The sequence below is a fragment of the Metarhizium robertsii genome (genome assembly GCF_000187425.2).
Source record: "Metarhizium robertsii ARSEF 23 chromosome Unknown MAA_Scf_4, whole genome shotgun sequence".
In the NCBI taxonomy this organism is placed as follows: domain Eukaryota; kingdom Fungi; phylum Ascomycota; class Sordariomycetes; order Hypocreales; family Clavicipitaceae; genus Metarhizium; species Metarhizium robertsii.
In genome coordinates this window covers 3,732,298-3,757,395 of record NW_011942182.1, presented here as the reverse complement: position 1 = coordinate 3,757,395, position 25,098 = coordinate 3,732,298, and the positions used below count along the sequence as shown (strand labels likewise).

At 52.3% G+C, this 25,098-nt stretch overlaps 7 protein-coding genes across 7 annotated transcripts in view; 3 read left to right on the top strand and 4 right to left on the bottom strand.

Annotated features, from left to right (window-relative positions):
* Positions 1–3,009: 3,009 nt before the first annotated feature.
* Positions 3,010–4,563, bottom strand: MAA_03242 (Metallopeptidase, catalytic domain protein; the record flags this gene model as incomplete). Its single annotated transcript, XM_007821240.1, has 1 exon — positions 3,010–4,563. The coding sequence occupies one exon, from the start codon at positions 4,561–4,563 to the stop codon at positions 3,010–3,012; it is 1,554 nt and encodes a 517-aa protein (XP_007819431.1).
* A 3,772-nt stretch (positions 4,564–8,335) lies between these two features.
* On the top strand, positions 8,336–8,647 carry MAA_11150 (kelch domain-containing protein; the record flags this gene model as incomplete). The annotated part of the gene is made up of 1 exon (XM_011413116.1): positions 8,336–8,647. The coding sequence occupies one exon, from the start codon at positions 8,336–8,338 to the stop codon at positions 8,645–8,647; it is 312 nt and encodes a 103-aa protein (XP_011411418.1).
* A 1,609-nt stretch (positions 8,648–10,256) lies between these two features.
* On the top strand, positions 10,257–12,232 carry MAA_11149 (calcium/proton exchanger; the record flags this gene model as incomplete). Its single annotated transcript, XM_011413115.1, has 2 exons — positions 10,257–11,658; positions 11,718–12,232. 2 exons carry the CDS (start codon positions 10,257–10,259, stop codon positions 12,230–12,232), a joined length of 1,917 nt encoding a protein of 638 aa, XP_011411417.1.
* Positions 12,233–13,263: 1,031 nt separating this feature from the next.
* Positions 13,264–13,932, top strand: MAA_03241 (glutamyl-tRNA(Gln) amidotransferase; the record flags this gene model as incomplete). The annotated part of the gene is made up of 3 exons (XM_007821239.2): positions 13,264–13,336; positions 13,392–13,414; positions 13,510–13,932. 3 exons carry the CDS (start codon positions 13,264–13,266, stop codon positions 13,930–13,932), a joined length of 519 nt encoding a protein of 172 aa, XP_007819430.2.
* Positions 13,933–14,656: 724 nt separating this feature from the next.
* On the bottom strand, positions 14,657–15,569 carry MAA_03240 (uncharacterized protein; the record flags this gene model as incomplete). Its single annotated transcript, XM_007821238.1, has 3 exons — positions 14,657–14,694; positions 14,746–14,906; positions 14,965–15,569. 3 exons carry the CDS (start codon positions 15,567–15,569, stop codon positions 14,657–14,659), a joined length of 804 nt encoding a protein of 267 aa, XP_007819429.1.
* A 1,083-nt stretch (positions 15,570–16,652) lies between these two features.
* Positions 16,653–23,507, bottom strand: MAA_03239 (Beta-ketoacyl synthase; the record flags this gene model as incomplete). The annotated part of the gene is made up of 7 exons (XM_007821237.2): positions 16,653–18,356; positions 18,409–19,167; positions 19,252–21,479; positions 21,541–21,768; positions 21,835–22,807; positions 22,871–23,168; positions 23,224–23,507. The coding sequence occupies 7 exons, from the start codon at positions 23,505–23,507 to the stop codon at positions 16,653–16,655; spliced, it is 6,474 nt and encodes a 2,157-aa protein (XP_007819428.2).
* A 1,504-nt stretch (positions 23,508–25,011) lies between these two features.
* Positions 25,012–25,098, bottom strand: part of MAA_03238 (calcium/calmodulin-dependent protein kinase) — a gene marked incomplete at both ends in the record, with an annotated part of 1,665 nt that continues 1,578 nt past the window's right edge. The window contains one exon of the mRNA XM_007821236.2: positions 25,012–25,077. Within this exon, the coding sequence (XP_007819427.2) occupies positions 25,012–25,077 (66 nt within the window). The remainder of the gene's footprint in view (positions 25,078–25,098) is intronic.

Below are 25,098 nucleotides of genomic sequence, written 5' to 3'. Positions count from 1 at the left end.
TAAATGCATAATTTTTTGTTTCCATTTACTCGGAGAACAATGGATGGGGCGGTCCACCACCACCAGATGCTCACACTTTGCTCATTTTCTTTTCGTAAATGTCTTCATCACATATGCAGACACACACCTACACATTACGAAGTGCAGAGGCCCCAACAACTCGTGGCACAAAGGTTCTTTCTGTGAAAACACATATTAAATCGCTGGATAGCATGTCTAAAATGAACTCGCTCTCTTGCTGAGCAATGTCACGGTTTAGCCACACCAAGCAAAAGGCAATTCTACCAGTGTCTGTTATAGTTAACCTTATATACCGGTTTTAGATGCAGTGTATTTGAACTGTTGACAAGCAACCCCACCTACTTGTATAGGGCAAGGTACATCCAGCAACCGGGTCTGCATTCTCCGTCACAAAGGTGCCGAGAAACGTCTCTTCGTGTTCCACAGGCATCCGGGATACACTCCGAACCTCGCGGTGCCATGATGTGTGACCTTGGTTAGTATAAGAAGCTGGGGTGACATTGTTCAAGAGGGATTGAAAGGCTGTGGTTACTAGATTTGTTATCTGCCTAGACTGTTGGATAGTTGGACTAAAAACCTGTTGGAGCTACCGTATCTCAGGTCCAGAGTAGCAGGCATCTTCAGCCTAGCCAAAGATCTGATTCACACACTTCTTGATGCCTGTCCAGACGGCCCGCCGTCCAAGTCATTGTTCTTCTGGGCGCTTGCCCAGAAGACACACTCGGCGACTTGGGGCCGGCACTGGTCCAGGTCCTTTCCAAGTTCTTTGCAGAGCTCCTTTTGCTGGGCCCTCAGAGCCTCGAGCTTCTTGAAATTTAACACTGCGAATTCGTGTCAGAATCAGGGCCACCGAGATTTTCGTTGATGAAGTCAATGTAGCTGCTGACTCTGGAAAATAGCCAAGGAGTCCAGTTGCAATACTTCTATTTACCTGGATGCTCCATGATACGACAGCGAGCAACAGTCCTGTTTTCCGGTCGATTAGAGGACCACCGTCATCCCCCTTGCAAATGTTCTTGCCTTCTCCCCCGGCACAGACTATGGTATCTCTGTCTCCTACACCCTGATACTTGGCACAGTCCTCGCGCGAGTGAATACCGAGAACAACCTTGCTAAGTGTTTTAGCTGGTAGGTTTCTTTCACCAGGTTTACAACCTGCATACATGGGCTTTTGTGAGCCCCTGTCCTGCCAGTCAGCTTCTTTCCAAATTTCGTGTACATGCTGCCATGAGCCATGAAACGTACCAGCCTGCGGCGACGGCAGTGGAATTGACTAAGGCTTCCTAGCAGGCCGGAGGCAGCGGGGCGTAGTTAATAGTGTCAATTGCTCTTCTCAATCGGAGTCGCTAATTTCACGATGCCAATATCATTGTCCACCCAAATAATGCCCTTCGGGAAGTCCAATTTGTAATCTGGGTGCATCTTGGAAGATGCGATTTTTGCTTCTACACCCGTCGTACTGATGTCCTACTAAAGTGATTAGCTCTATGCCATGAGTAATTGAATCCGCTACAGCAAAGTCTTGGGGTTTAAGGTATTACATTTATCACGGTTCCGGCCGCCACAGAGACAAGTTTGGGCCCGATGTAATCAGCAGCGGTAAGAACAGGATAGCTGTCCAATAGACTGCCTCCGCAGGGATGGGTCCCGTTCTCATTGTGTATACTGACGATGAATTTGATTTTACTTTCCTTGACGTCGAATCCGTGGACAATTCACTTGTGAATGATTGCTGCCGATGCCAAGAGGGCGGAAAACGCGACAGCGAGTGTCAATGCAGCCTTTGGCGCCATTTGAAAGATTGGAGTTTCCTACACTTCTAATAAAGTGGGTAATAACAGATTTTCACTGCTGATATGTCTATACATCACGGCAGAATATGGTAGGCAGCCTGTAGTATTTATACTCTTGCGCGTACATGAATACGTTGGATAATAGGAAAAGCTCCATGCAAACGTGACTCGGTAATAACGACCCGCGTGTATGATGCATAGTCTTCGTAATAGCCCTGTATTGGATACAAGTCAACATGTTCTGTGGTTAAATTTTGCAAAGTTGACCCTCATACTCTGGTTCGATCGGGTAGCCATGGAGATGAACTGGGTCGTACAGCCTCAGGGGTCGCTCCAATAGTACACGCTGCGCAGTTCTAGCAAGGGTAGCCTAGGTATGTGCGGATTATTGGGCAGGCGAGTGGTGAAGATGTCATGATTTTTATTCATTTGCATGAGGGTGAGAAAATTTTGTTCAATGTTGCCTAGTGAGACTCGACGGGAGGGGTGGTGCCGAATCGGATAAGAAGTAAATAGTATCCTAGGCTTGTGATATGTGAACGTACGTATATATAAATAGAAGTAGTACTCTCGTGTTTTCTATCTCTTTGAGAGTCGAGAACCTTGCGAAGAGTAAGTCGCAGGGGTTAATAACTAATCGGACGACGACGTGTCGCGGGCGATTATGCATGGAGCAGTGCTAGCATCAAGGCAGAGTTATATGGAATCATTGATACCCGGAGTGGATTTGTCATAGAGGGCCCATCAATCAGCCTTTGTCGTGTCATGGCCGATTTAATATGTGAGTGCGGGCATGATTCCATAGCCGAGCCAATGCCCGAGTTACATTTCGCGCGGACCGGGTGTGGTCGCCATTAGAAGGGCGGTCTTTGATGGCTGGCCATGGAAAAGCCGACATAGGTCTTACCCAAGTCGACCCATTCACACGAGACCTTGGCGAGGCGAATATTATCTTGATATGTGGACTAGTTGGAAATTTGCGTCACCCAGGTCCCAAGGATGAATCGGACTACCATTGAACAAGACTGCATTCACCGACTCTCAGTCAACGATAAAGATTTTTTCTAAATCTGGCCATTACTAATTGAAGAATGGCTCTTTGTATACACGGCTACTTCCAACTCCAGCATTCCTTCATGCGAACCAACCTTTCCAGAAAGGTTTCAACTATAATCTCAAATACAATGTTGGCACTTTATGAACTCTCAACACGATCATAATCTTGAATAGGCAAAACTTGAGGGGCAGTAGGGGCATTGAAGGCAGAGATGCCTCCGGGAGGAGGGGCGCCCTGAGGAGGGAAATTGCCCGACGAAGAGAAGAAACCCCCATCACCGCCACCACCATCAATGCCGTTGCCGCCGTCAAATGGAGACAGAGGGGGTTGAACACCCCCGGGGCCGAGATTGCCACCAGGACCACCCGTGGTGGGAGGGAAAGTGAAGGGGTTGTTTCCATCGCCACCGTTACCACCATCAATACCATTGCCGCCATTAAAAGGAGGGAAAGGGCCACCGTCACCACCATCAATACCATTGCCGCCATTAAAAGGAGGGAAAGGGCCACCGTCACCACCATCAATACCATTGCCGCCATTAAAAGGAGGGAAAGGGCCACCGTCACCACCATCAATGCCATTGCCGTCATCGAAAGGAGGGAAAGGGCCACCATCACCACCAGGGCCACCGGTTCCTGGGGGGAATAAAGAGCCATCACCGCCATCACCACCAGGGCCACCGCTTCCAGGACCTTCGGGGCCACCGCTTCCTGGGCCGCCACTTCCTGGTCTACCAGGCTTACCAGGCTTACCAGGACCGCCAGTGCCAGGGGGGGATAATGGGCCATCACCACCATCACCACCACCAGGTCTACCAGGTCTACCAGGCTTGCCAGGCTTTCCAGGGCCGCCGCTTCCAGGGCCGCCGCTCCCGGGTCTGCCAGGTCTGCCGGGATTGTTGGGATTGTTGGGATTGCTGGGACCAGGCGGGGAGGAAGGCCCTCCATCATCGCCATCACCACCCGGACCACCGCTTCCAGGACCGTCACTTCCGGGACCGCTAGGGCCTCCAACACTGCAGTTCAATGTGGCGGCCCGAGCAAACTTTGTATAACTATCCGCGTTCTGAAGGCTTCTCTGAGCATCAAGCTGCTTACAAGCCTCCAAGCCATAACCAAGATCGTCTGTACTTCCCAAGACGTGGGACATTTCGTGTAAAAGTACATCATCAAGGTCCTGACCACCACATTGTGTCGTGCTCTGCGTGTCCGCGAGGGCTACGCTACAAAGCGTAATGGGGCCACTTCCCTTGTATGCCTTTCCCGCGATGCCCTGCTCACACTGTCCACAGTTGACAGAGACACCACTATTCTCCTTGGCGCCACACTGACTCGCAATCTGTTCGAAATGGTCGGCAACTCGCTTGCGGGTAGCCTCGTCATCTCTCTTGAACAGAGTCTTCATCAACTCTCCCCCTTTCAGGGCAGCTTCCCGACCCTTCTGGGCCTTTGCAGCGCACGAGGCGAATGCTCGAGTCACATCACGCTGGCTTCTGCCGCAGTTCTTTTCTATTCCGCGTTTGCTGTTGATAGGCTCTGGGGAGCGCTTGATGCCAGTGAGACAAGTGATGGGCTGCTCTGAGCGTTCTTGAAGGATGGGCAAAGTCAAGGGCAGAGTAGTAGGGCGGTCGGGGATGGACGAAGCCGTGACGGCCGCAAAGGTAAACGCGGCAAGAACCAGGATATGTCCCATTGTTGCGAGCTCAAGATGCTGATTCAAGACTTGGATAGAAGAGTAGCCCGGTGGTTGGTGGAGGACTGGAAATCATCATCGAGAGGGAGAAGATTGGGCTTTTTAACGTCGAGACTTTGATAGGGGCATGTCGGGCTCGGCTGTGCAAGACGAATAGGCAGTCTTGTGACCGGGATACCTTTTGCGTAGGAACAAGAGGTCACTGTATTAAACCACTTGACTTGTGAGCTGAAGAATTTTGAAACCGCCGAGAGGGCCACCATCTTCTTGCTTTATGCGCATTATTCGACGGGATGGGCGCAAAAAGTTCATCCTCCACACATTACTAAGTCGGCCATGATTCGGTACCGTATCTCGTCTGACCATGTTCCAATTTTCGTCCCTATTTCCGGATTGAGTCTGCGTAAGCCTTCTTTGCTTGCGTGGTCTAACTATCTTTTGGCTGGTTTTTGGAGGCCTACTATCAATATAGAACCACTGGTGGCTACTTTATCCCTTGACCCGAGCAACCGCTCTTTTCCGCGTACAGCCACGCGGTAATTGGTTTACAGCATCCTTTGTCAAGCGGATCTGCTGACATGATCTGTTTGCGAACGCGTCATGCCACCGGTGTGGCTGGGGCTGTTTCAATGCTGCCATCATCTTCCCAGAATTGACTCGTGGGCCATCTGAACAAACAGGCAGACAGACATGCACATGGGGAACCTTGGTTCTAATTCACCTACCCGTTGGAGCAGCTGGCTGATTACTGAGTTCATGATTGGAGTGACCGAATGTTGCGCATTAACTACTCCGTCCAATATTAGGTTGTGTGTGGTATCAATGCCTTGCGCTGGTGGGTCGAGATTGATACTGATAGTCGATGATGAATCTTTGTATCCAGGGGGCGACGCTCCTAAATTGATCATGTGCTTGCTGAGAAATGAATCATACTCTATCGTAAACTTCAAGTCGTCTGGGACGGGATCAGTGGTCCGTGTATTCAACACGCACAACCGTTTGTCTTGCTCTACTACGATGAGATGTCGGCGTCCAACTCGGGGATTTTTTGAGCTCATGTCAAGATGCAGCATTTTCCGTTCCCTATAGCCGGAGCTTCACATGTGAAACAGTTTGCTCCACGGCCTTTGCGAACACTTGGCCCCGGCACAGCCCATGGCAAGTATGGGGTTGAGGTTGCATCTCTGACAGCCAAGACCTAAGGTGGCATAAATCCGCCGGTTGCATCGAACGGCTCGGAACCGCTGTCAAGGCTTAATGACCAACCATGTGTATACATGCCCTGCTGAGCTCCAGGGGATGCCCACAACCTGAGACAGAAACGGTAACAGTTTGTGAACCATCGGGCCTCGATCAGGTGGGGAAGCTCTTAATTAAGAAAGATCTACTTTGGCAGATTTGCAGGACTGACTCGAAATTGAGACTTGCGAAGCGACCGGGAATAAGACCTGACCGCGTGATAACCTCAGAACTGAGAGAGATTGCTTTTGGGTCGTACCGCCTTTCGTTTACCACATCTTTGTGATGCTCATATATACAAACTCTTCTTCGGTCCTCCTTAGCAAACGATGCAGTTGGCGAGTCAGTGTCTCTGAAAACAGCATGACGTGCTTGGCTTTGTGGGAATCCGATTGTTGTCGGAGTTTGCGCATAAAAGACTCAAGGGGTAGAGTCGGAGGACAAGGACATTTGTGGGGAAGCCGCCTTTGTAACGGTAGGGCTGCATATTAATTAAGGTACCAGCTACCCGTCGGATGATCGACATCAAAGGAGAAGCCGCATGATTATGCAAGTGATGCTCAGCCTCCATGTGATCGGAGCCAGGGTACCCTGGCGTGAACGGAACGTCCACGAAAATCGTAAATGCGGGTGATTATCATCATACTCACGAACATGCAACAAGATCAAGTTTTCTTGCAAGGAATCTTGTCAAGTATAGCAAGTATTCTCATCGGTCTTGTCAGCAGAATTCTCTATTATGGGACAAATTCCTGCTGGAAAGCCGCTTTATATACTGCCATTATCTTGTATACTACATTGAAATCTACTAGTACAGCCAAAGGTTTGCAGTTTTATACCTTGTCCTGGTCTAGGTTGTTGAACTCCGGAAGTTGTGCCGATCTTGACGGAGCTCGTTTTGTAGCTGGCCAATAGGCACAACTCCTAACGGACGTTTTGGAGATTGCAACACCAGAAACAAGGTATTCTTGCTGGGCGATGGCGTGTCAAATTGTCCCGAAATTGATGTTGGCACTGACTAGCGACAGGATCAGCAACACAAATGGCCAAAGTAGAAAGGCCGAGACGAGGGATCATGCACCTTATATACATCTAGGCATGGTTACTTGCTCGCAGAAACCACCCGTTTCTAGAGTCTCACTGGGCTTTGAAAGCTAAAGCAGTGTAACTCTTATTATGCTGCCCCCAGTGACCTATCAACTTCAGAGGATCTCGATGGCGTTATGAACAAAGCAACCAGAACACCATACCCGGAATGGATACTTAACCAGACTTGACACGAAGCGGCCAATCGGATGTCTTTGACGCTGAACAGATGCCGAGGGTCAAGACCAAAATTTCCCTGGCCAAGCAGACAGCATGCGGCGCATCTTCCTTGAGTTTAATTTCACTGACATGGAACAAAGGTGAAGCTCGATGCTCACTTTTCATACGGGCCGGCCATCATCGTTGTCTCAGTTGAGTAATTGCTTGGCCTCTGGCGTCGAATGAGCTAGCACTCTCTCCCGCCACATGTCTTCCCATAATAGCCGGCCTGTTCATGGTCACCTTTCTGGTAGGACTGCGTCATCTATCCCCAGAATCAAGCATCCATCTTTGGAAGATGGTACACCCGGAGAACAGTCTCATCATAGGACGTACGTGTTACTAGGACGACGTTATTCAATGCAGTAGTCAAGGTAGTGGCTGACCAGCACAATTTATCTAGGCCGCGCTCATTCGCCGCGTGTGAGATCAGTGGTCTCTCCATGGCCTTCGACGCTTGTCTGTGTCATGATTCAGAGGTTGTAGCCATGAGCTAACTGACGACACAATCGGACTATCTATACGTTAAACTTTGAAGGTAGCTCAGCATCAACCAACCTCGATTCAACGAGCTGAAAGGGGCTGACAATTCCAGATTCGATATAGTCTGGACAAGCCAGGAACGCCATGCGCAAAGTGCCTCGCCCACAACATAGAGTGCCACGTGGCTAAAGGCACTGAATCAAAGCTCCAGTGCGCGAAGCGGATCTCGGACGAGGTAACGAAAAAGTACGTTGTGTGCCTGGTAGTCCCATCCACGCGTGAACGTTGGCTCACCTCCGTCAGATCTGTCGTTGAAAGCGCCAGACTACCAATCACCATGATGACGCCCTCCAACACTGGCGCCACCGACTCCAAATGACTCGATGCCCTCAGCTAATGGTCAATAGAACCTATATGAATCTGCTTGTAGAGCCTGGCACCTTCCGCGACCCAGTCACCGCTACGCACCGACTTGCGTACCACGGTGAGCCCTGCAGCATTGCCTTACTAGGACATGAGAGCTTTCTTGAACAATTAGGGCATTCTGCTGCAACCGACAGTATCCCTATAAGCAACAGGATTGAAAAGTTGGACAGAATCGGAGTCGAAATTCTGATTCGGAAAGGGGCCCTGATGCTGCCACCAAAGCCACTCTGCGATGACCTTGTCGATTCATACTTTGCACGGATACACCCCGTCGCTCCTATACAGAATAAGGCGTGCTTCGTGAGACAGTATTGCCATCATGTCAACCTGCCGTCCCTTCTCCTCCTCCAGGCTGTCATTTAGCCGCATCACGCGTATCGAACAACCCGCTCTTGACGGACGCGAATGGATCTACAATCCCTACATCGCGTGCTTTGTACAAAAAGCCAGGGCGCTTTACGATGCCAATTTTAAAACTGATCGATTAACTGTACGACAGTCACTCATCCTAATGGGATGGCACTGGGATGGCGAGGACGATGTCGTCAAAACGTCTACTACTGGGGTCATCGGGCGATTATCGTTGCTCAAGATACATGTATGCACCGAAGTGTTCAAGAGTCGCTCCTGAGAAACGCGGACACGAAGCCGTGGAAGAGGATTTGGTGGACGCCAGTTACTCGTGACCATTCTATTGCGGTTGAGTTTGGGCGTCCGATCATTATGAATCTGGACGATTGCGACGTCGAGACACTGCACCACGATGATTTCATCGACCAAGAAGACTGCGCGGGACTTGCTGTCCACACCTATACACCTGATCTGGTCCACGTACACGTTTTCCTGCGGTACGTCGAGCCATCCAAGATCATGGGCCGAATTCACTTGTCGCTATATTCAGCACTGCCTACAGCTCAACAGAACATGCACGAGGTGCTTCGCATACATATATATGAAGACAGATGTCCTGCCGACGGACCCCAGAACTATCCCGACCTTCTATTCCGGCCAAGGCACCGAGATAACTTTTGGGCGTCACTCACTCACCTGGACTATTACACCGCAGTGTGTATGTTGTACAGGTTTCCCTTGTCTACCGGCAGCTCAGAGACCAAGCTTCACGATTCCTGGAACCACCCTTTCAGGGACACGGAATTCCACGCTGCGGCCATTATATCACGCATTGTCGAGGACCTGGCGGCGCGGGACCATCTACGGCACTGTCCTGCGTACATTGTACATACGATATTCTCGGCATTCGTCATGCACATACATCAAATGAGATCGCCGGAATTATGTGTCAGACGAGCCGCGCAAGACCGGCTGCACAGCCGCATGCAGGTGAGAAGAAAATTTCGCCCGTTTGGTTGGTGGGCAAGATGGTACACAGGGTTCTCGAGCTTGTTGTCGACAACAGACTTTTCAAAGAGCACTGTCGGAAGGCCAAGGACGTCTAGACTCATGCAGTCTCGTCCTTAACGTAATATTTTGGAACAATATTACTCTTCTCGTGGCACGAACTGCGCTAGCAAGTTCTAGCTCATAACCTGACTCTCGCACTGCATCTCGGTGAACCTCAACGGCCAACGGATACCAGAGGCTTGACCCCAGCAACCCCAGCCTGCGTAACCCAAGGGACCGTTTTGATTCAGCCGACTTGAAAGCCTTCTGGAGACGTATTGACAAGTTTCGTAGTATGAGCTGAATGCTGACGGGCCGCTTTGAGGGTTCTTGCTATGCGCATCACTTCACCTGACTGGAACCTCCAATTGTTTCCTCATCATGGCAGATCCCATACCAAAGGCAGACTAGTAGCAGCATCATTCTTCTCCACCAGCAGAACTCTTCTGAGCCAGTCGTCATGGGTATGCTGCTGTGTAGCGTTGCAGTGCCAAGTGCGCAGTTTTATGTACGACGAGGCTAATTCTGTTTTGGCGTGTCATACTGCCGAGAGGGTGATTGAACTACCGAAAGCGCAGGGAAGGAATCGCGGAAATCTCCACAAAGGTGGCTGTTGTCTTATTAATTCGCCGGCGAGAACCAACCCGGTGAATCGTGGCATGACCGGACGTACGACATGGCTTCGGAGATGCAGCTAGACTTACTACATGACCATGTACTAGCATCTACGATGAATTGACAAGGACGGGGCAGCAGAGAAGTATTTAAATGCCGCATCGCTCCCTTCCCAAGTTCCGGGGCAGACTGTGATCGGCATGTTTAGACGCTGATACGACAGGATGGGTTGGAACCAAACATTTCTGTTCCTCGCCCTCGCGGCGACTGCTGCATCTTCCTTGGTAGGGAGCGGGACTTCGTTACAACTGAATGGCATCGATTATTTCGTCTCGCCTTTCTCACAGGGCAAGGTTATCAATGGCACGGTTGCGATCAATGCTCGCCAAAATCAACTTGGATTTGTCCTGGCAACCGTGATAGCCGGGGATTTATACACCGAGTCAACTCTACAAAGCTTGTTTCTTAATTGGTCAACCGTGGACGATGTTTGGCAACCTGCATTTCTCGAAACCATCTTTGTCTTCAACTTTGCCAAGTTGACGAACAAGAACCACAACTACCATGATGGAGTCTCATCTTCGGTATTCCCGCTTCAAGTCACTCACAACATACCCTCTGGTCCATATTTCCTCAATGTCCATACGGGACAGGTACACCCAGCCTACCGGCTTTATGATGACTTTGCCGGCGCCTTTACCCAGTCGCTGCTACAACGACCCGACGGCCGCTTCCAAACACTGTCAGCACAAGTCCCAGCAGCCGCCTCGATAACAATCGGTGTCCCCTCCCGCCTGTACTTTACGAAAACCGAAGCCAAGCCCCTAGCTGGCGTCCGCATCGGAGTGAAGGACATCTTCTCTCTGGCCGGCGTCAAAAAGGGCTGCGGCAACCGCGCGTGGTACCATTTATACCCCGTGGCAAATAGTACAGGCACTGCGATGCAAAACCTCATTGACAAGGGGGCCATTATTGTCGGCGTCCAAAAGACATCGCAGTTTGCCAACGGAGAGACACCGACCGCGGACTGGGTAGACTACCATTCTCCATTCAACCCTCGCGGAGACGGATATCAGGATCCCGCTACATCGTCCGCCGGTGCCGGCTCGTCAATAGCATCATACGAGTGGCTAGATCTGGCTGTTGGCAGCGACACCGGCGGCTCAATCCGGGGACCAGCCACCGTCCAGGGAATTTTCGGAAATCGTCCTTCCCACGGCCTCGTCAGCCTCGACAATGTCATGCCGCTGTCGCCCAAATTGGACACGCCTGGATTCCTGGCTCGCGATCCCTCTCTTTGGAATGCCGCCAATGCCGCGCTGTACGGGGACAAGTACACATTTTTCGGACACCAGGCGCCGAGATATCCCAAAAAGCTGTACTTGCTGGACTTTCCTGCGGGAAATACCTCTCACGCCCCAATACTGCAAAACTTTGTCACCAAGTTGGCCAAATTCCTCGATACTTCTCCCACTAATATAGATTTGAACAAAGAATGGGAGAGGACGAGGCCAACATCAGCCGGCGACCAGAGCCTTGCGCAACTTCTGAATACCACCTACGCCGCAATTATTTCCAAAGATCAGGCAAAGCTTGTCCGAGAACCATTTTACCGTGACTACGCTGGTAAGCGGAACCCAAATCAACATTTGCGTAATAAAAAGACCCTAACCAAGCCTCTTTAGCCGTTCATGACGGCCGCCTCCCCTTTGTCAACCCAGTCCCCTTGGCCCGCTGGACCTGGGGAGACTCCCAGCCAAGTTCCCTCTTGTCCGATGCCGTCCGCAACAAGACGCTTTTCAAGGACTGGTTCAATGGCAATATCCTCCCGCCAAGCTCTGACCCCCTGACCTGCTCCTCGGGCCTTCTTCTCCACGTCAACGGCTCAGCGGACTTCATCAGTCGCAATCGATATATCAACCCGCCAGTGCCGCCGTTTGGCTTTTCCAACAGCCAGATATCGGTATTTGCCGAGACGCCGGATAGTGTCTTCCCGCTGGGCCAGGTTCCCGTGTTTAGTTCCATTACGAACCACACCGAGTATCTGCCTGTTACGATTGACGTTGTTGCTGCGAAAGGGTGCGATGGGCTCATTGCCAGGCTGGCGGAAGACTTGGTTGCTGCTGGGATACTCACGGTGCCGAGGGTTGGGGCGGGGATTGAAGGGGGGGAAATTCTCATGAGGCGATATTTTGTGTGAGATGATGTATTTAGTTGGTAGAGCATTTGGGAAGCGTGGATTAGACTAGTATATACGCATAATTCGACAAGACATGATGGGAAATTAATCCTCTGATTTTTTTAGATTTCAGTTGCAACGTGTAAGTAGCCGGGATAAGGATTGTCGGGCGTGGTCGCCTGGGACAACAGACTACGGGGGAAGCAGACACACTTGACGCACAAACTCGCCAAAACGCCAGGTGCATCTTGATCGCTTTCTTTATGAACAGGTGTAACAAAGTTTCTAACTATTACAATGTCGTCCATTCTGGTGACTGGGGACAGGGCCCTAAGGAGGTGGTTAGCGGAAGCGTCACGCTACGTTTTGTACCAGACACATTATGAATTTGTTGACGTACCCTGAAGCTGAACCATGAAGCTGAACCAAAGTAGCATCTTTCCGAGAATGGAGAGAGGTACAGCGTCTGTTGACAAGGGCGTGGCCGACCATACAGAGCGATTGTCAGTCGCCGTAAATTACGAATATACTTCCCACAACTTGCGCGACAAATGGCACGGCCATTTCGCGATCGGTGGGCGAGCCTTACGCCGCATCTCCGTTGCCTTCGTCATGTCCTGAGCTAGCGGTGACCGCTTTTCACTGGGAGAACTCGATGTGCTGCGTCTGCGGATGCAAGATTGAGTCCGTACAGCCACCTGAACGCGGCATCTGTCAGCCGCATTTCGTTGATATTTATCTACTACCTGAAACTAACATGTAAAACTATTGACATATGTACGACTAGGGTGGGCCTACTCTCGCACACTCCACATGCAGTCATTCAATGTTGTCACTCCTGTAACAGGCTAGAGACGTGGCGCTGGTGTTTGTCTGTGCGGCTTACACGAACTCGGCTGCGGAGCGTAAGCAACACAATCACGACTATATTACCACCGTATCCATGGTACAGAATTGCCAGACGCCTACACTGTTCTTCTAATACACAATTTAGGCTTTCCGCTCTGTCCAGCGTCTCTAATCACCGATAAACACGTACAGTTATTCACAATATGAACCAATCTTTAACCCCATCTGCTGGAACAGACAGCAAGACAGGGTCGTCAAAGGCCATATCTTTCCAGGGTGCGAGCTTACGAATAATTCCTAGACGCAAGAGGCACTAACAAACATTCACCAGACTACCTCGACCTGAGCACACTCGTATTTGAATGGGCAGATAGCTACGACGCAAAGGCAAGCAGGCATTCCATAACAAACAACCTCTTCATCTGCTAACACAGAGAATTTCATTCCAGGACTGGGCTCGATTGCGCGCCATCCTCGCGCCCGCGCTCTACGTTGACTACACCAAGATTGGCAAGGAGAAATGGGACGCCATGTCTGCCGACGACTTCATGGCCATGGTTTCCAACGATGACTTCCTCGGCGATCCGTGTGTCAAGACACAGCATCTGATTGGCGCCACGTACTGGGAGCGAGTGTCCGAGTCCAAGGTAATCGGGCATCATCAGTTGAGGGCCGCGCATCAGGTCTACACGAGCCCGGATTTGAAGACGGTCAAGCTACGGGGACATAGCCACGCCACCAACGAGCACTACTACGTCAAGAGCAGTGGAGTTTGGAAATTTGCAGGCTTGAAGCCAGAAGTGCGATGGAACGAGTACAAGTTTGAAGAGGTTTTCAAGGGCTCCTACACACAGTCGGAGAAACATTCGTAGCCATGATACGGTGTAAGAAGTTTGCTAGCAGAAATGATACGACCTAGTTGTATAATAACCTTGCTTACATGTATGTATGATGTCAACTTCTAGCCATAAAGTCTAGTTTTTATACTGTCGCTCGCACCGCGTCATGTTCCTGCAATGCGTGGCATTTCGATTACACATTTCTTAGAAGTCTAGCAACCAAGGGTGCCCTCCTCGTCATTCTGCTTTCACGTTGGCTCTCATTGGATTTGAGATGGGCTTTAGGCGCCGCAAGTTGAACGGCTCAACTAGTTCCGCTGCTGTTCCATGCCATGCTCACTGCTGTTACTCTGGGCGGACATTTAAACACTTTAGCGCTGTGATGCAGAGTGAGGCGGAGTAGAGTGAACGGCGAGTCTCATTCCCGAACGTTGCCTTGAGACAGTATAAATGTGGACAACTTCGCATCACTCTCTTCTTGCAACTTGACAGTTCTTCCAACGTTAAAAAGACTTCACTTTATAGTTTGCAATTGTCATTCTTAAAGTCTTTCTCTTGAATACTGCACTACACATCGGCCCTCTCGGTTCAGCAAAGTGGCAAAGCCAGCGACTCTAGATCACATCAAAGTCCAAAGCAGTCGACCAAGATGCCAACAGTACCCCCCTCATGAATGCCTTTACAGCGCGGAAATCCAACGCAAGCAAAACACAGCAGACCTCAGCGTCTATGTTTCGCAAGTTATCGACTCACTTGCTTAGGTGACGGAGCCTCCAGTAAGGAGGATAACTTGGCCTATACAAGGTTAGCGACATTTCACGACATTTCCAAGTCAAGCAAACGTACCATTCACCCACTCGCTGTCGGGATGAGCAAGAAAGGCAACCACGCGCCCAATGTCTTGAGGAACTGCAACTCTCCCAAGCGGGCAAAAAGCCGCCAGGCCCTTATCAATCTCTTCCATAGGCATGCCCGGCTTGCCATTCGGCACATAGTGCCACGCGTTCCTGAAAACAAGACCATCAGCAATTATTCCCCCTCTCACCAGCCGCCCAAAGTACTTACGCATCATACATGTCCGTCTTTACGCCCCCGGGAGCAATAGCATTGACAGTGATCTTCTTATGGCCAGCGTCCACCGCGAAGCTACGGGTAAACCCCTCCACGGCGGCCTTGCTCCCCGCGTACAGCGCGTGGTTCGGAATCCCCGACATGTTCGCAGCGACAGACGACATGAGGACGATGCGGCCCCCGTTCCGGAGATGCACATAGGCGTGCTGGGCGATGAAGAACTGCGCCCGGGTGTTGAGGTTGAAGACGCGGTCGTAGTCCTCTTCCGTCACCTCCTCCTCCGGCTTGAACACCTCGGTGCCGGAATTCGACACCACAATGTCCAGGTGGCCAAAGTGCCGGAGGGCTTCCTGGAAGAGGCGCGAAACCTCGGGCACCTTGGTGATGTCGGCCTTGATGGCCACGGCACGGCTGCCCGTCTTGGCAATCTCGTCGACAACTTCCTGCGCCGGCTTCTCGGCGCTGTTGTAGTTGACGACGACGGAGGCTCCGCGCTTGGCTAGCTCGAGTGCGATGCCTTTACCGATGCCGCGCCCGGCGCCGGTGACGAGGGCCACCTTGCCTGTTAGAGAGCGTGGTGTTTCCTCGCTGGATGCCATTTTAATAGTTTAATTGCAAAATACACAAATTCGAATAGGTGCAGATAATTGTGTATATTGTGAGACGGGCCGTCTTTTAAATAGATGAGTGTCAATGTAAGCGGGCAGGGCGGATGACGACGCTGCGCCGTGGTAGCTCTCTGGTTACGCCATCGACCACGGCGACAGGAACCTGAAACCGACTACCGGTAGGTCGACACGGATATTGTATATTTAGAGAAATGATGAATGGCTTTTGCCAAGTGTCTCGGAGCCAGAATATGCTTGAACTCTGTGCCACCGGCGCGGGCGTGTGAATAGATTGACTGTGTCTACTGCTCGAGCGCGCGGCCAGCGGGGCAGAAAGGGGTTATAACTGGTGTCATCAACCATGTGTCACCTGCGACACTCAACGACTCTAGTTTCGTTGATATTTATCTTCCAACCTAATATTAGCTGCAATGACACTTGAGGAACACAGAGTGTCTCGAATTACGCAACCAGCTCCGAGGCCCATCGGCGTTTGTCAGGCCGCTTTGGCAGGCAGGGACTGGCTGCTCGATTGGACCGGCGGATCGTTGCCATGCGGTGGAACAAGGAAGAGCGCACGCAGACAAGACCAAGACATTGGATCTCTCCTCGTGTCATGGGTATGTGTTTAATGCCAATGTTATAACACTGCGGCTTTGTACAAGTCGATATGTGAATGGGGAGTATAATAATAGAGTGTCAAGATACGGAACACCCATGAGATTCACGTTTTCCTTACTTGGAGAGCAATAAATTAGCACTAGACGGATCATTTCAGACACATATCGTATGTAAAACAGGCCCAACTTTCGTTCGGTTGGGAAAACAGAAGCTATTCACAAATAGCAAGTTTAGCATTAGAACTATTGTAAAACGTCACTTCCTAGTATAGTAAGACAGTTCTATTCTATTAATGCTATAACCTCTTGTTATACTCGAAGTAGCTAATATTCATTCTCTCCTCCGACATTGCTATACGTCGACGGTGATCTTCATCACGACTAGTCCTCCGTAAACAAGCCGCCAATTATACCAAGTCGTGCCTCCCTTCCCACCATTACAATTACTTCAACACTAGCTGGGACCAAGCAAAAATTCCCCAATCAAATTCCCCATCTCTATCATCTTAGGCCCCGGGTTCATCATAGAAAAGTGATTGACGTCGTCAACCACGCCCACAGCCAGATTCTGCTGCCCAACCAAGGTCTTCCACCCCTCGGCCGAGAAGTCAACACGATTATACAACAACCACAACATCTCACGCGCATCATCCGGCTTCGTATCCATCCTCGGCCCATCAGGGTCCTTGCAAATCCCGTCCTTCGCATACACAATCAGACACTTGGGCGCATCCTCCGCCCCCAGCCGCCGAGGCCTATACGACTTCAAAAGATTAACCATGGCGTCGAAATGCCGGAGCACCCACGCCGGCGCCTTGCCCTTGCCGGCCCCGAGGATCCCCAACTCATCCAAGAAGTGAAACATGCGAGGCGGCGGGTTCTGCAGCCCAATGGGATTCGGAGCGTCCAGCAGCACCATCTTCTGCACCGCGACGCCGGCCTCACCCAGCTGCCGCACTGCCTCGAGGGCGAGGATGCCCCCGGCCGACCAGCCGCCCAGGGCTAAGCCGACGGAGGCGTTGGCAGACCCGGGCCGGCCGTGCCGGTGGCTGTCGAGAATGCGACCAACTTCAACGAGGTGCTTGGCCACCATTTGGTCCAGGGTGACGCCCAGACGGAGGATTTCCTCGCCGTTCGTGCGCCAGGGGCAGTTGAGTGCGTAGACGGCAATGTCCCTCCGGATCTTGGGAGCCAGGGCGCCGTACGATGCCGCAGAGCCAGAGCCGTCGGGGAACAGGACCAAGATCATTCTCGCCGTGGACGGAGACCCGCTGACCAGTATAGACGTCGCGTGCGGCGGTGACGCGACGATATTCTGGCCCGACTGCCACGTGATGCTGCGCAGGTCCGACTCGAGACGATGGCTGGATGGAGTCGTCTCGTTGGCCTCTGGCGCTCCGTTCGAAGCCGCTTCGCTTCCGCAGAGGGCCTTTTGGAGAGAGTAGAAGGAGGGGTGCGTGTCGAAAAAGTCTGATTCGAGGTCGAGCTGCAGCTCTTCCCGGACGCGGCTGAGGATGGTGAGTGACGACAGAGAGTCTATCCCAAGCTCCTGAAAGTCCTGGCTGCTGGACAACTCCTGCACCGATATCCCAACCTCTTCTGCGATAATGGCACACACTCTATTGAGAGTCATGTCGGGACTGGTGTCGTCGTCGGTCTTTTGGACGGCGAGTGTGCCAGACCCTTTGTCGCTGGTTTGAGGCGTGTGCTGTCCGTTGCTGGACTCGCAGGCCACGGCATCGTCTGGGAGCTGGTCCGCGCCGAGGAAGGCTTTCAGCTCGCCCAGGGTGCTGTAATGGGTAAAGATGGACGAGTCCATGTCCAGGCCGAGCTCCTCTCGTATCCGGCCCGTAATGGTAAGAGAGAGAAGAGAGTCCACGCCGTAGTCGGCAAAGACCAAATCATCTGTCAAGGTCTCCATAGAAAGTCCAACCTCTTTCGATAATATTGCCAGAATTCTACCCATCGTACCGGTCTGAGCGGAGCTAGGTTGACGCTGGGCCCGAGTTGGGATATCCAAGGGCCGTCGCTCGGTATCTTTTGCAGACGCCGCCATCCCTTGCTGCGCAGCGGCCACGGGATGAGCTGTGTTGATGGCATCCGTACCCCGTCTAGGAGGCAGAACCTTGTTCAACAGGCTGCGGGACATTCCAAGGAACTACAGCAGTCAGTACAACCATGTCATGTGTCTAGAGGGCCATGGTACTCACCGTCATTCCCCCAAACACGGCAACAATCACCCCGTCTTCTATTATATACAGATCCCCGCGGTACTTTGTCTTCTCGACATGCTGCATGCGTATGTACGTTCGGTACACGGCGTCCTTTCGAAACGGCTTCGCACACCGCATCGACCTCCAACCATGGTTGATAAACACCTCGTCCTTGCCCGTGAAGTCGTGGCCATTCATGAGAAACCCCGTCAGCTGGCCAAAGCTATCGATCCACATTGGATTACAGTCAAAGTCTCCCTTTTTCGCCTGTAGCCTCACCTTGGCCGCGGCCTCTCTGTCGCCGCTGTTGAGAATGACTTCCTGCAACCCTTTAAACGAGGGGCTGTAGTCGACGAGCGAAGAAAAGAGCTTGTACACGATGCCCCTGGAGAGGAGGCTGTCGGTCCCTTGTTCCGCTCTCTCTTCGAGCCAGCGCACGCTCCTGTCAATCAAATAATGGGTGCGCTCCCACTCGTCGAGCCACGACGTTGGATCGGCAAACCGCAGAAGGCAGCGGGCGTGATCTACCGTCTTGTTTCCCGCACTGTCGACAGAGTATATAGACATGGTGGCCGTGTGGGTGCTCTTGTCGTGAACGACCTCTGCTCTGAAGAGGGTTCGTTTGTTCTCGTCTTTGAGAATCAGTGGCTTGTCGACAGACATGTCCTTGATTTCCGTGCTGTATCCATCGAGATCGGGCCTATACTTTTCGAGTAGTTGACGCCCCAGCGTCATTCCGATTTCAGCATACAGCGACTGCCGCCGGGGGTTCAAGAATGTCAGTACCATCATCTCTACAGATTAATAAAACACAAAGAGTGGAAATATTCAGAGACGTACCGAAGTGCAGAGCATCTCGCCATTCACCTTGTGCCCCTGAGCGACTTCAGCCAGCCGAGCACTCCCAAAGTCGGACTGCACCACAATGGTAACCAAGGATCCGGGCCCGTCTGTCTGCCGAATGATTTTCTGGACAGAACTCGTCAAACCGTCCAGGGCCTGGAGCGCCGTCGTCTCGGCCGTGGCGGCCGGCTCATCACCCTTCGTCAAGGTCCAGTTGTGAACATACTGGATCCAATAGTTCTTATTGTCCCAGGAATAACTCGGCAGCGGAAGCACCTCCTGGCAGGACGCAAAGTCGCGGTGCACCTCGTCCCAGTTGATTTTCAGCCCAGCCTGATACAGCGCAGCAAGCGTGTCGGCCAACACCTTCCAGCCGTCGTCCTTGCGATGCAGCGACGCCAACGTCACCGCGTCCGGGCCCATGTTGGATTTCAAAAGAGCCAAACACACGGGGTGAGGTCCAATTTCTACAAAGACCGTCCCGGCATGTATCACGTTGGCGTCCCTTGCAGCCTCAACAGCAGCAGCAAAGTTGACAGGTTCTCGACAGTGCCTCTTGAGATATCCCGGTCCGAAAACACCCGTCGCTTCAGGCTGAACAACCTCGCCCAGGAGCGTAGATATCACGGGTATATTCTGCGTTTGGAACGGCACCCCCCGTGCAGCGTCGCAGAATTCACCAAGGATCGGCTCTACCTGCGTCGAGTGGAAGGCAAACGGGACGCTGACCTTGACCGCCTTGATGTCTTGTTTGGCAAGTTCCTTTTCAAGCTCTTCCACGTCTGCCACCCGGCCGCCTATGACGACGTCCTGGGGGCCGTTAAGGCAAGTCACCTCGTGAATGGCCGGGTCGAGCAAGGCATTCACCCGGGCCAGGGGCGCCCTGACGGCAAGCATCGCGTGGCTCCCGGCGCTGCATTTCTCCTGAAGCATCCGTGCTCGGATGCCAGTCAGGTAGATTGTGTCGCTGACGGAGAGCACGCCCGCCGCCTGCAGCGCGGCATACTCGCCGAGGCTGTGCCCGATGCAAAAGTCTGGCGTGACGCCTAGGGATTTCCAAAACGCCACCAGACTCATTTGCAGGCAGGTGGTGCCGAGCTGGACAAGGAGCGGTTCGAGACTGTTCATGTCGACGTCTTGCTTGAAGATTTCCAGTATAGACGGAAAGCCATGGCTGAGACAAATCTGATTACATGCCAAGATTTGCGTGCGGAACGTGTGATTGTTGTGGAACAGATGCCGCCCCATGCCGGCGTACTGTGCTCCCTGTCCTGAAAAGACAAAGCCTATGTTCTTCTGGCTTTTGCCTGGTTTGGGCATCTCGTCACGGAGAAGAACAGACTCGATACCTTGGAGCAATTGGTCCCTGGATGAAACGGCCATGGCAGCCCGGAACGGGTAGTGTATCCTCCGTGCCGTGGTTGTGTAGGACAACTTGGAGAGCGAATCCAAGTCGTGTATATTGTCTTGTACAAAATCCCTCAGCCTTTTCAAGTTATTCGCCAGTGATGTGGAGGACTTTGCCGACACGGCAACGATGTGAGTCGATCGCGGATCTTTGGTCTCGGGGTGCTCGTCGGTAGGAGCGTCTTCCAGCAACAGAGCTGAGTTGCCTCCCGCCGCGGAAAAGTTGTTGATAAACACCCGTCGCTTGCCGGAGCCCGCGTGAGGCTTATTCCACGCCACCGGCTGCGAGGCAATAAAGACGTTGCGTTCACGGAGGTCGGTTGGGAACCGGTGGTTGATTCGGCCCTTGATCCCGCAGTGGGGAGGAATCGTGTTATGCTTCATCATTAACAAAACTTTAATCAGAGACGTGACGCCAGACGCGGCTTCGCCATGTCCGACATTGGATTTCGCTGAGCCCAGATGTAAAGTCTGACTTGACAGGCGGCCGGTATCAGGGGCGAAGGTGCGCAGGACAGAACTCATCTCGGTTGCATCTCCCGCCTGGGTGCCCGTCCCATGCATTTCAATGTAGCTGACATCGTGAGGATGGATGCCCGTTTCCCTCAGCAGCTTGGAGAAGATGAGCTCTTGGGCGCCGGCGTGAGGCCTCGTTATGGAGACTGCTTCCGCAGAGTGATTTGTGTAGGCGCTGTTGAGGACGGCGAGGATCGGATCCTTGTCCATGACGGCGTCCTCGAGCCTCTTGAGAATGACGGTTCCCACGCCGTCGGCCCTGCAGTATCCATCTGCATCGTCGTCGAATGTCTTGCAGTTGCCTGGCCTGGGTTAGTGCCACGAGTCACTCCGGCCGAAATATTCTGATGTCACGCTGCTTACCGGTCGTCGACAAAAAATGTCCGCGGTCCAAACCCGCAAAAATGTCCGGGTTGGTGAGAACATTCACGCCGCCCGCAACCGCCGTATCACAGTCGCCCCTCCACAGAGAATTACACGCCACGTGGATGGCCGCCAGACTAGACGAGCAAGCCGTATCGACAGTGATGCTAGGTCCGCTGAATTTGAAGTGGTAATTAATGCGGCCCGGCGTAAACGCCCGGATGCCGCCTTGAGCAAACTGTCAGAACATTGAACCTCACTGAACCATCGTCATGACAAGGGAGTCGGCCATACCAGGAATAAAGTACGTGTCGATGTTCTGCCCGCTGTTAATCTCCCTCCAGTCGTCGCTCACCATGCCGTAAAAGACGCCCACCCTATCGCGCTGCGTCGACTGCGTCCTGTCGGGAACCACGCCGGCCATTTCAAGCGCCTCGTACGCGGTTTGCAGAGCCAGCCGCTGCGCCGGGTCCGACTGCTCTGCCTCCTTGGGCGATATGCTAAAGAACTTGGGGTCAAAGAGCCCGGGCTGGTTTATCCAACACCCACCCAGCACCTTGCTCGTGTTTTTGCGCCGTCCAGTCTCGTCATGGTGCGCGTGGGCGTCGAAGCGGTCCGGGGGGACCGGCCGATACGCGTCGACGCCTTGCTCGAGAAGACTCCAGAAGGAATCTAGGTCGGCGGCCTCTGGGAAGCGCCCCGACATGCCAATGATGGCGATTTTGGAGTCGTGGGTTTTGGCGGACGTTGCTCGGCTTGCACTTCCCGCAAGCGCCGCCGCGTCCATTATTTCATTGTCCACGCTGCCCGTGTTTCCTGCGGCCTTGGCCGTGGTGGCAACCAAGCTTGTGGCTGCATTTGTTGCGATTGGGGTCATTGCAAAGTCTTGGTTCGGGGATGATCTGAAAATGTCCTTGATATGGCCCACCAGTGCTGGCAAGTCGAGCCGATGCAAGAGGATGTCCCGTAACGCGGCTCGAATCAAGTCGGCCAAAGTCTGTGAAGCCATCACTCCGCTGCCGCTGGAGATTATAGGAGCTTGCTGTGATAGTTTTGGAATGGGGTGTAGACTCTCAATAATGGTTTCGACATCGCTGTCCCCAAAAATGTGCGGTCCGTGATATGGAGCCCAGATCGGGATAGGGATTGGTTTGTGGAAAGTTGTATTTTCTCGCCAAAACTGATGCAGGTGGCTTGGAGGTCCGCTGACGGTAACTGAGTCTAAACCGATGGCGCTGATGTAGGGATGGCTCAAAGGAGAGGTATCCTGTGACCATATGTTAACGTAATGTCTGGTTCTCTGTTCTTGCTCTTGGCCACCACACCGTACCATGTCTTGTGCAAATTTTTCAAGTGCATCTTTTATCAAGTCGAGCCGCAGGGACTCGGTTGAGACAGCATACGACCAATGCGTGTGAGGTGCTGCTCTATTGCTGATGAGCAGAGCCGCCTGATGGGCACGCAGGCCTACTCTCAAGGCGGCTCGGATGGCAACGATGCCAGCCACTATTACATCTCCTATAGAGCGGGAGCAACTGACTGCTGCTGCGGCCAACGAGCCCACGCACATTCCCGTGACGTGGACATCTTGCCTATTGGGATAGGCGCATCCTGCGTTGCCATATTTGCTGAGCTTCTCAGTACAGCTCTTCTCTTGACGGGACTTGGTGTTACGATACTTACTAGATGAAACAGGCCAAATGATACACGGTGGACAGTATGCTATCAATTACAACATTTCTCTCTCCCTTTTTATGCAGTGTTAGAATGTCCTGGACGCTGCCAATCAATGGCAGTGTTTCCCGATCCGTGCTGGGCAGACGACTCAGCTCTTGTCTCAACGCCAAGTTGGCATGATCAACAAAGTACACCAATGATGGGTTCGTCTTGTCCAGCAAGAGCTGTTGGAGCCCAGTAGCAAAGCCACCGGTTTGGTCCCCAAAGATGAAGACTCTGTGAGGCTGCATGTCGCAAGGTTTAGAGAAGTGCAAAAAGAATGAGGAAAGATGGCCTATTCACACCAACCATCAAGGCAAAAGTTGCATGTTATAGTCGTCATCTCCTCAGCACTTGTCGTATTCTGTGTGTCAAACGGCCACCGCCCCATCCGGCCGTGACAGCATATAGAAGACGGAGCCAACCCTGTCGATTCTCTTCTACGACTATAGCTAAGCACGCCTATGACGGCAACTCTAGCGGCCGGCACACCGCAACACTGGGTCCTTTGCCTTCAATGTTCATTCGTATGCTCACCGGACGTGAAACCAGTGCAGGAGGCGGTTTTGGAGGCGGCCTTGCGCGCATGTTGCTCAGCCTTGCCAACGCGAGCACGACCTACGGAGGAGGCGGTTGGATCAGGTTAGTCCACGACAGGTCTGACACGGTGAGGCGAAACTGATTATGTAGGCAGTCTGCTCGTCCTGGATGTGGGCATGGCAGCCGTTTTCAGCGCCGACCTGAAACTTTGCTGTCGCGTTGTTTGTATACGAAGCGCCGTGACGTGGTGAGTTCGTATAAGCGCCGCGACATCTGCGCCCCACGCACTAAATCTGAACTTGCAAGGAAAGTAGGTCTAAGCACCGTACGTGCAGCTCCCTTGATAAATATCAACAAAAGCAAAGTCTACCGCATCCTGTGTTGGTGCGATTGCGGCTTATGAAGCCGTGTTTTCACTTGTCGGCCCGTGTTATCGGCTATGCTTGGTGTAGAGCACCCAGCTCTGTCAGGGAGCTGCGTGATTGGCCATGTTATGTTACGAGAATAAAACAGATGCCTCGTCATCTCCAGGTTCCTGTTCTCTCATGAGTTTCAGATAGACAGACAATATGAGGGCATCCACCAACCATCCGTCAAGGCCGTTGTACCAACATACATGCAGAGTTGTCTTCCGTGGATGCGGACCAATGGGCCATCAATGGCCAACGTCCGAAACACCCCGACGACGTTGCATCGTCTCCCCGGTTGCATAATCCACTTGCGGTTAACGGCTTAGGGCCGAGGCGCAACTACCCGAAGTCACAACCCAGGGCGTGCCCGGACAGGGAGTGTATGTAGGTCCTTGATTGCTTACATCTAGATTGAACAAATACATTGAGTTGAAGATGGACTCTCCATCGGGGAGTTTCTCATCAACAGTAGAAACACGTTCCAGGGCCGAGCGACGGAGAACATTGTTACGTAATGTTAAGTAACCTATTTGACAGGCCCCACATCGGATAAGATTCAAGACAACAAATAACAAATGCAAGAGTCGTCCCATCAACTACCACGGACTCAGAACTGTGCATTTACCCACAAGGGCCAACAAGGCAAATAGCCGAAATGAAGCAGAGGGTTTGAACTGACTACATGTAGTCCCAGACCGCCAAGCCCAAGTTCGTGGGCCAACATGTCGTCATAGCCATACCCTAGACAACCTGACAAGTGACAGCACATGAGTTGTGCAAACGGATCGGGCTCTCTAGAATATTACTATGCGTAATGGTTGGCATTGGACATGTGTGTACTTGTCTTCAAAGGGATTTCCAAACCAATAATCTGTTGAACATGAAACAGCAT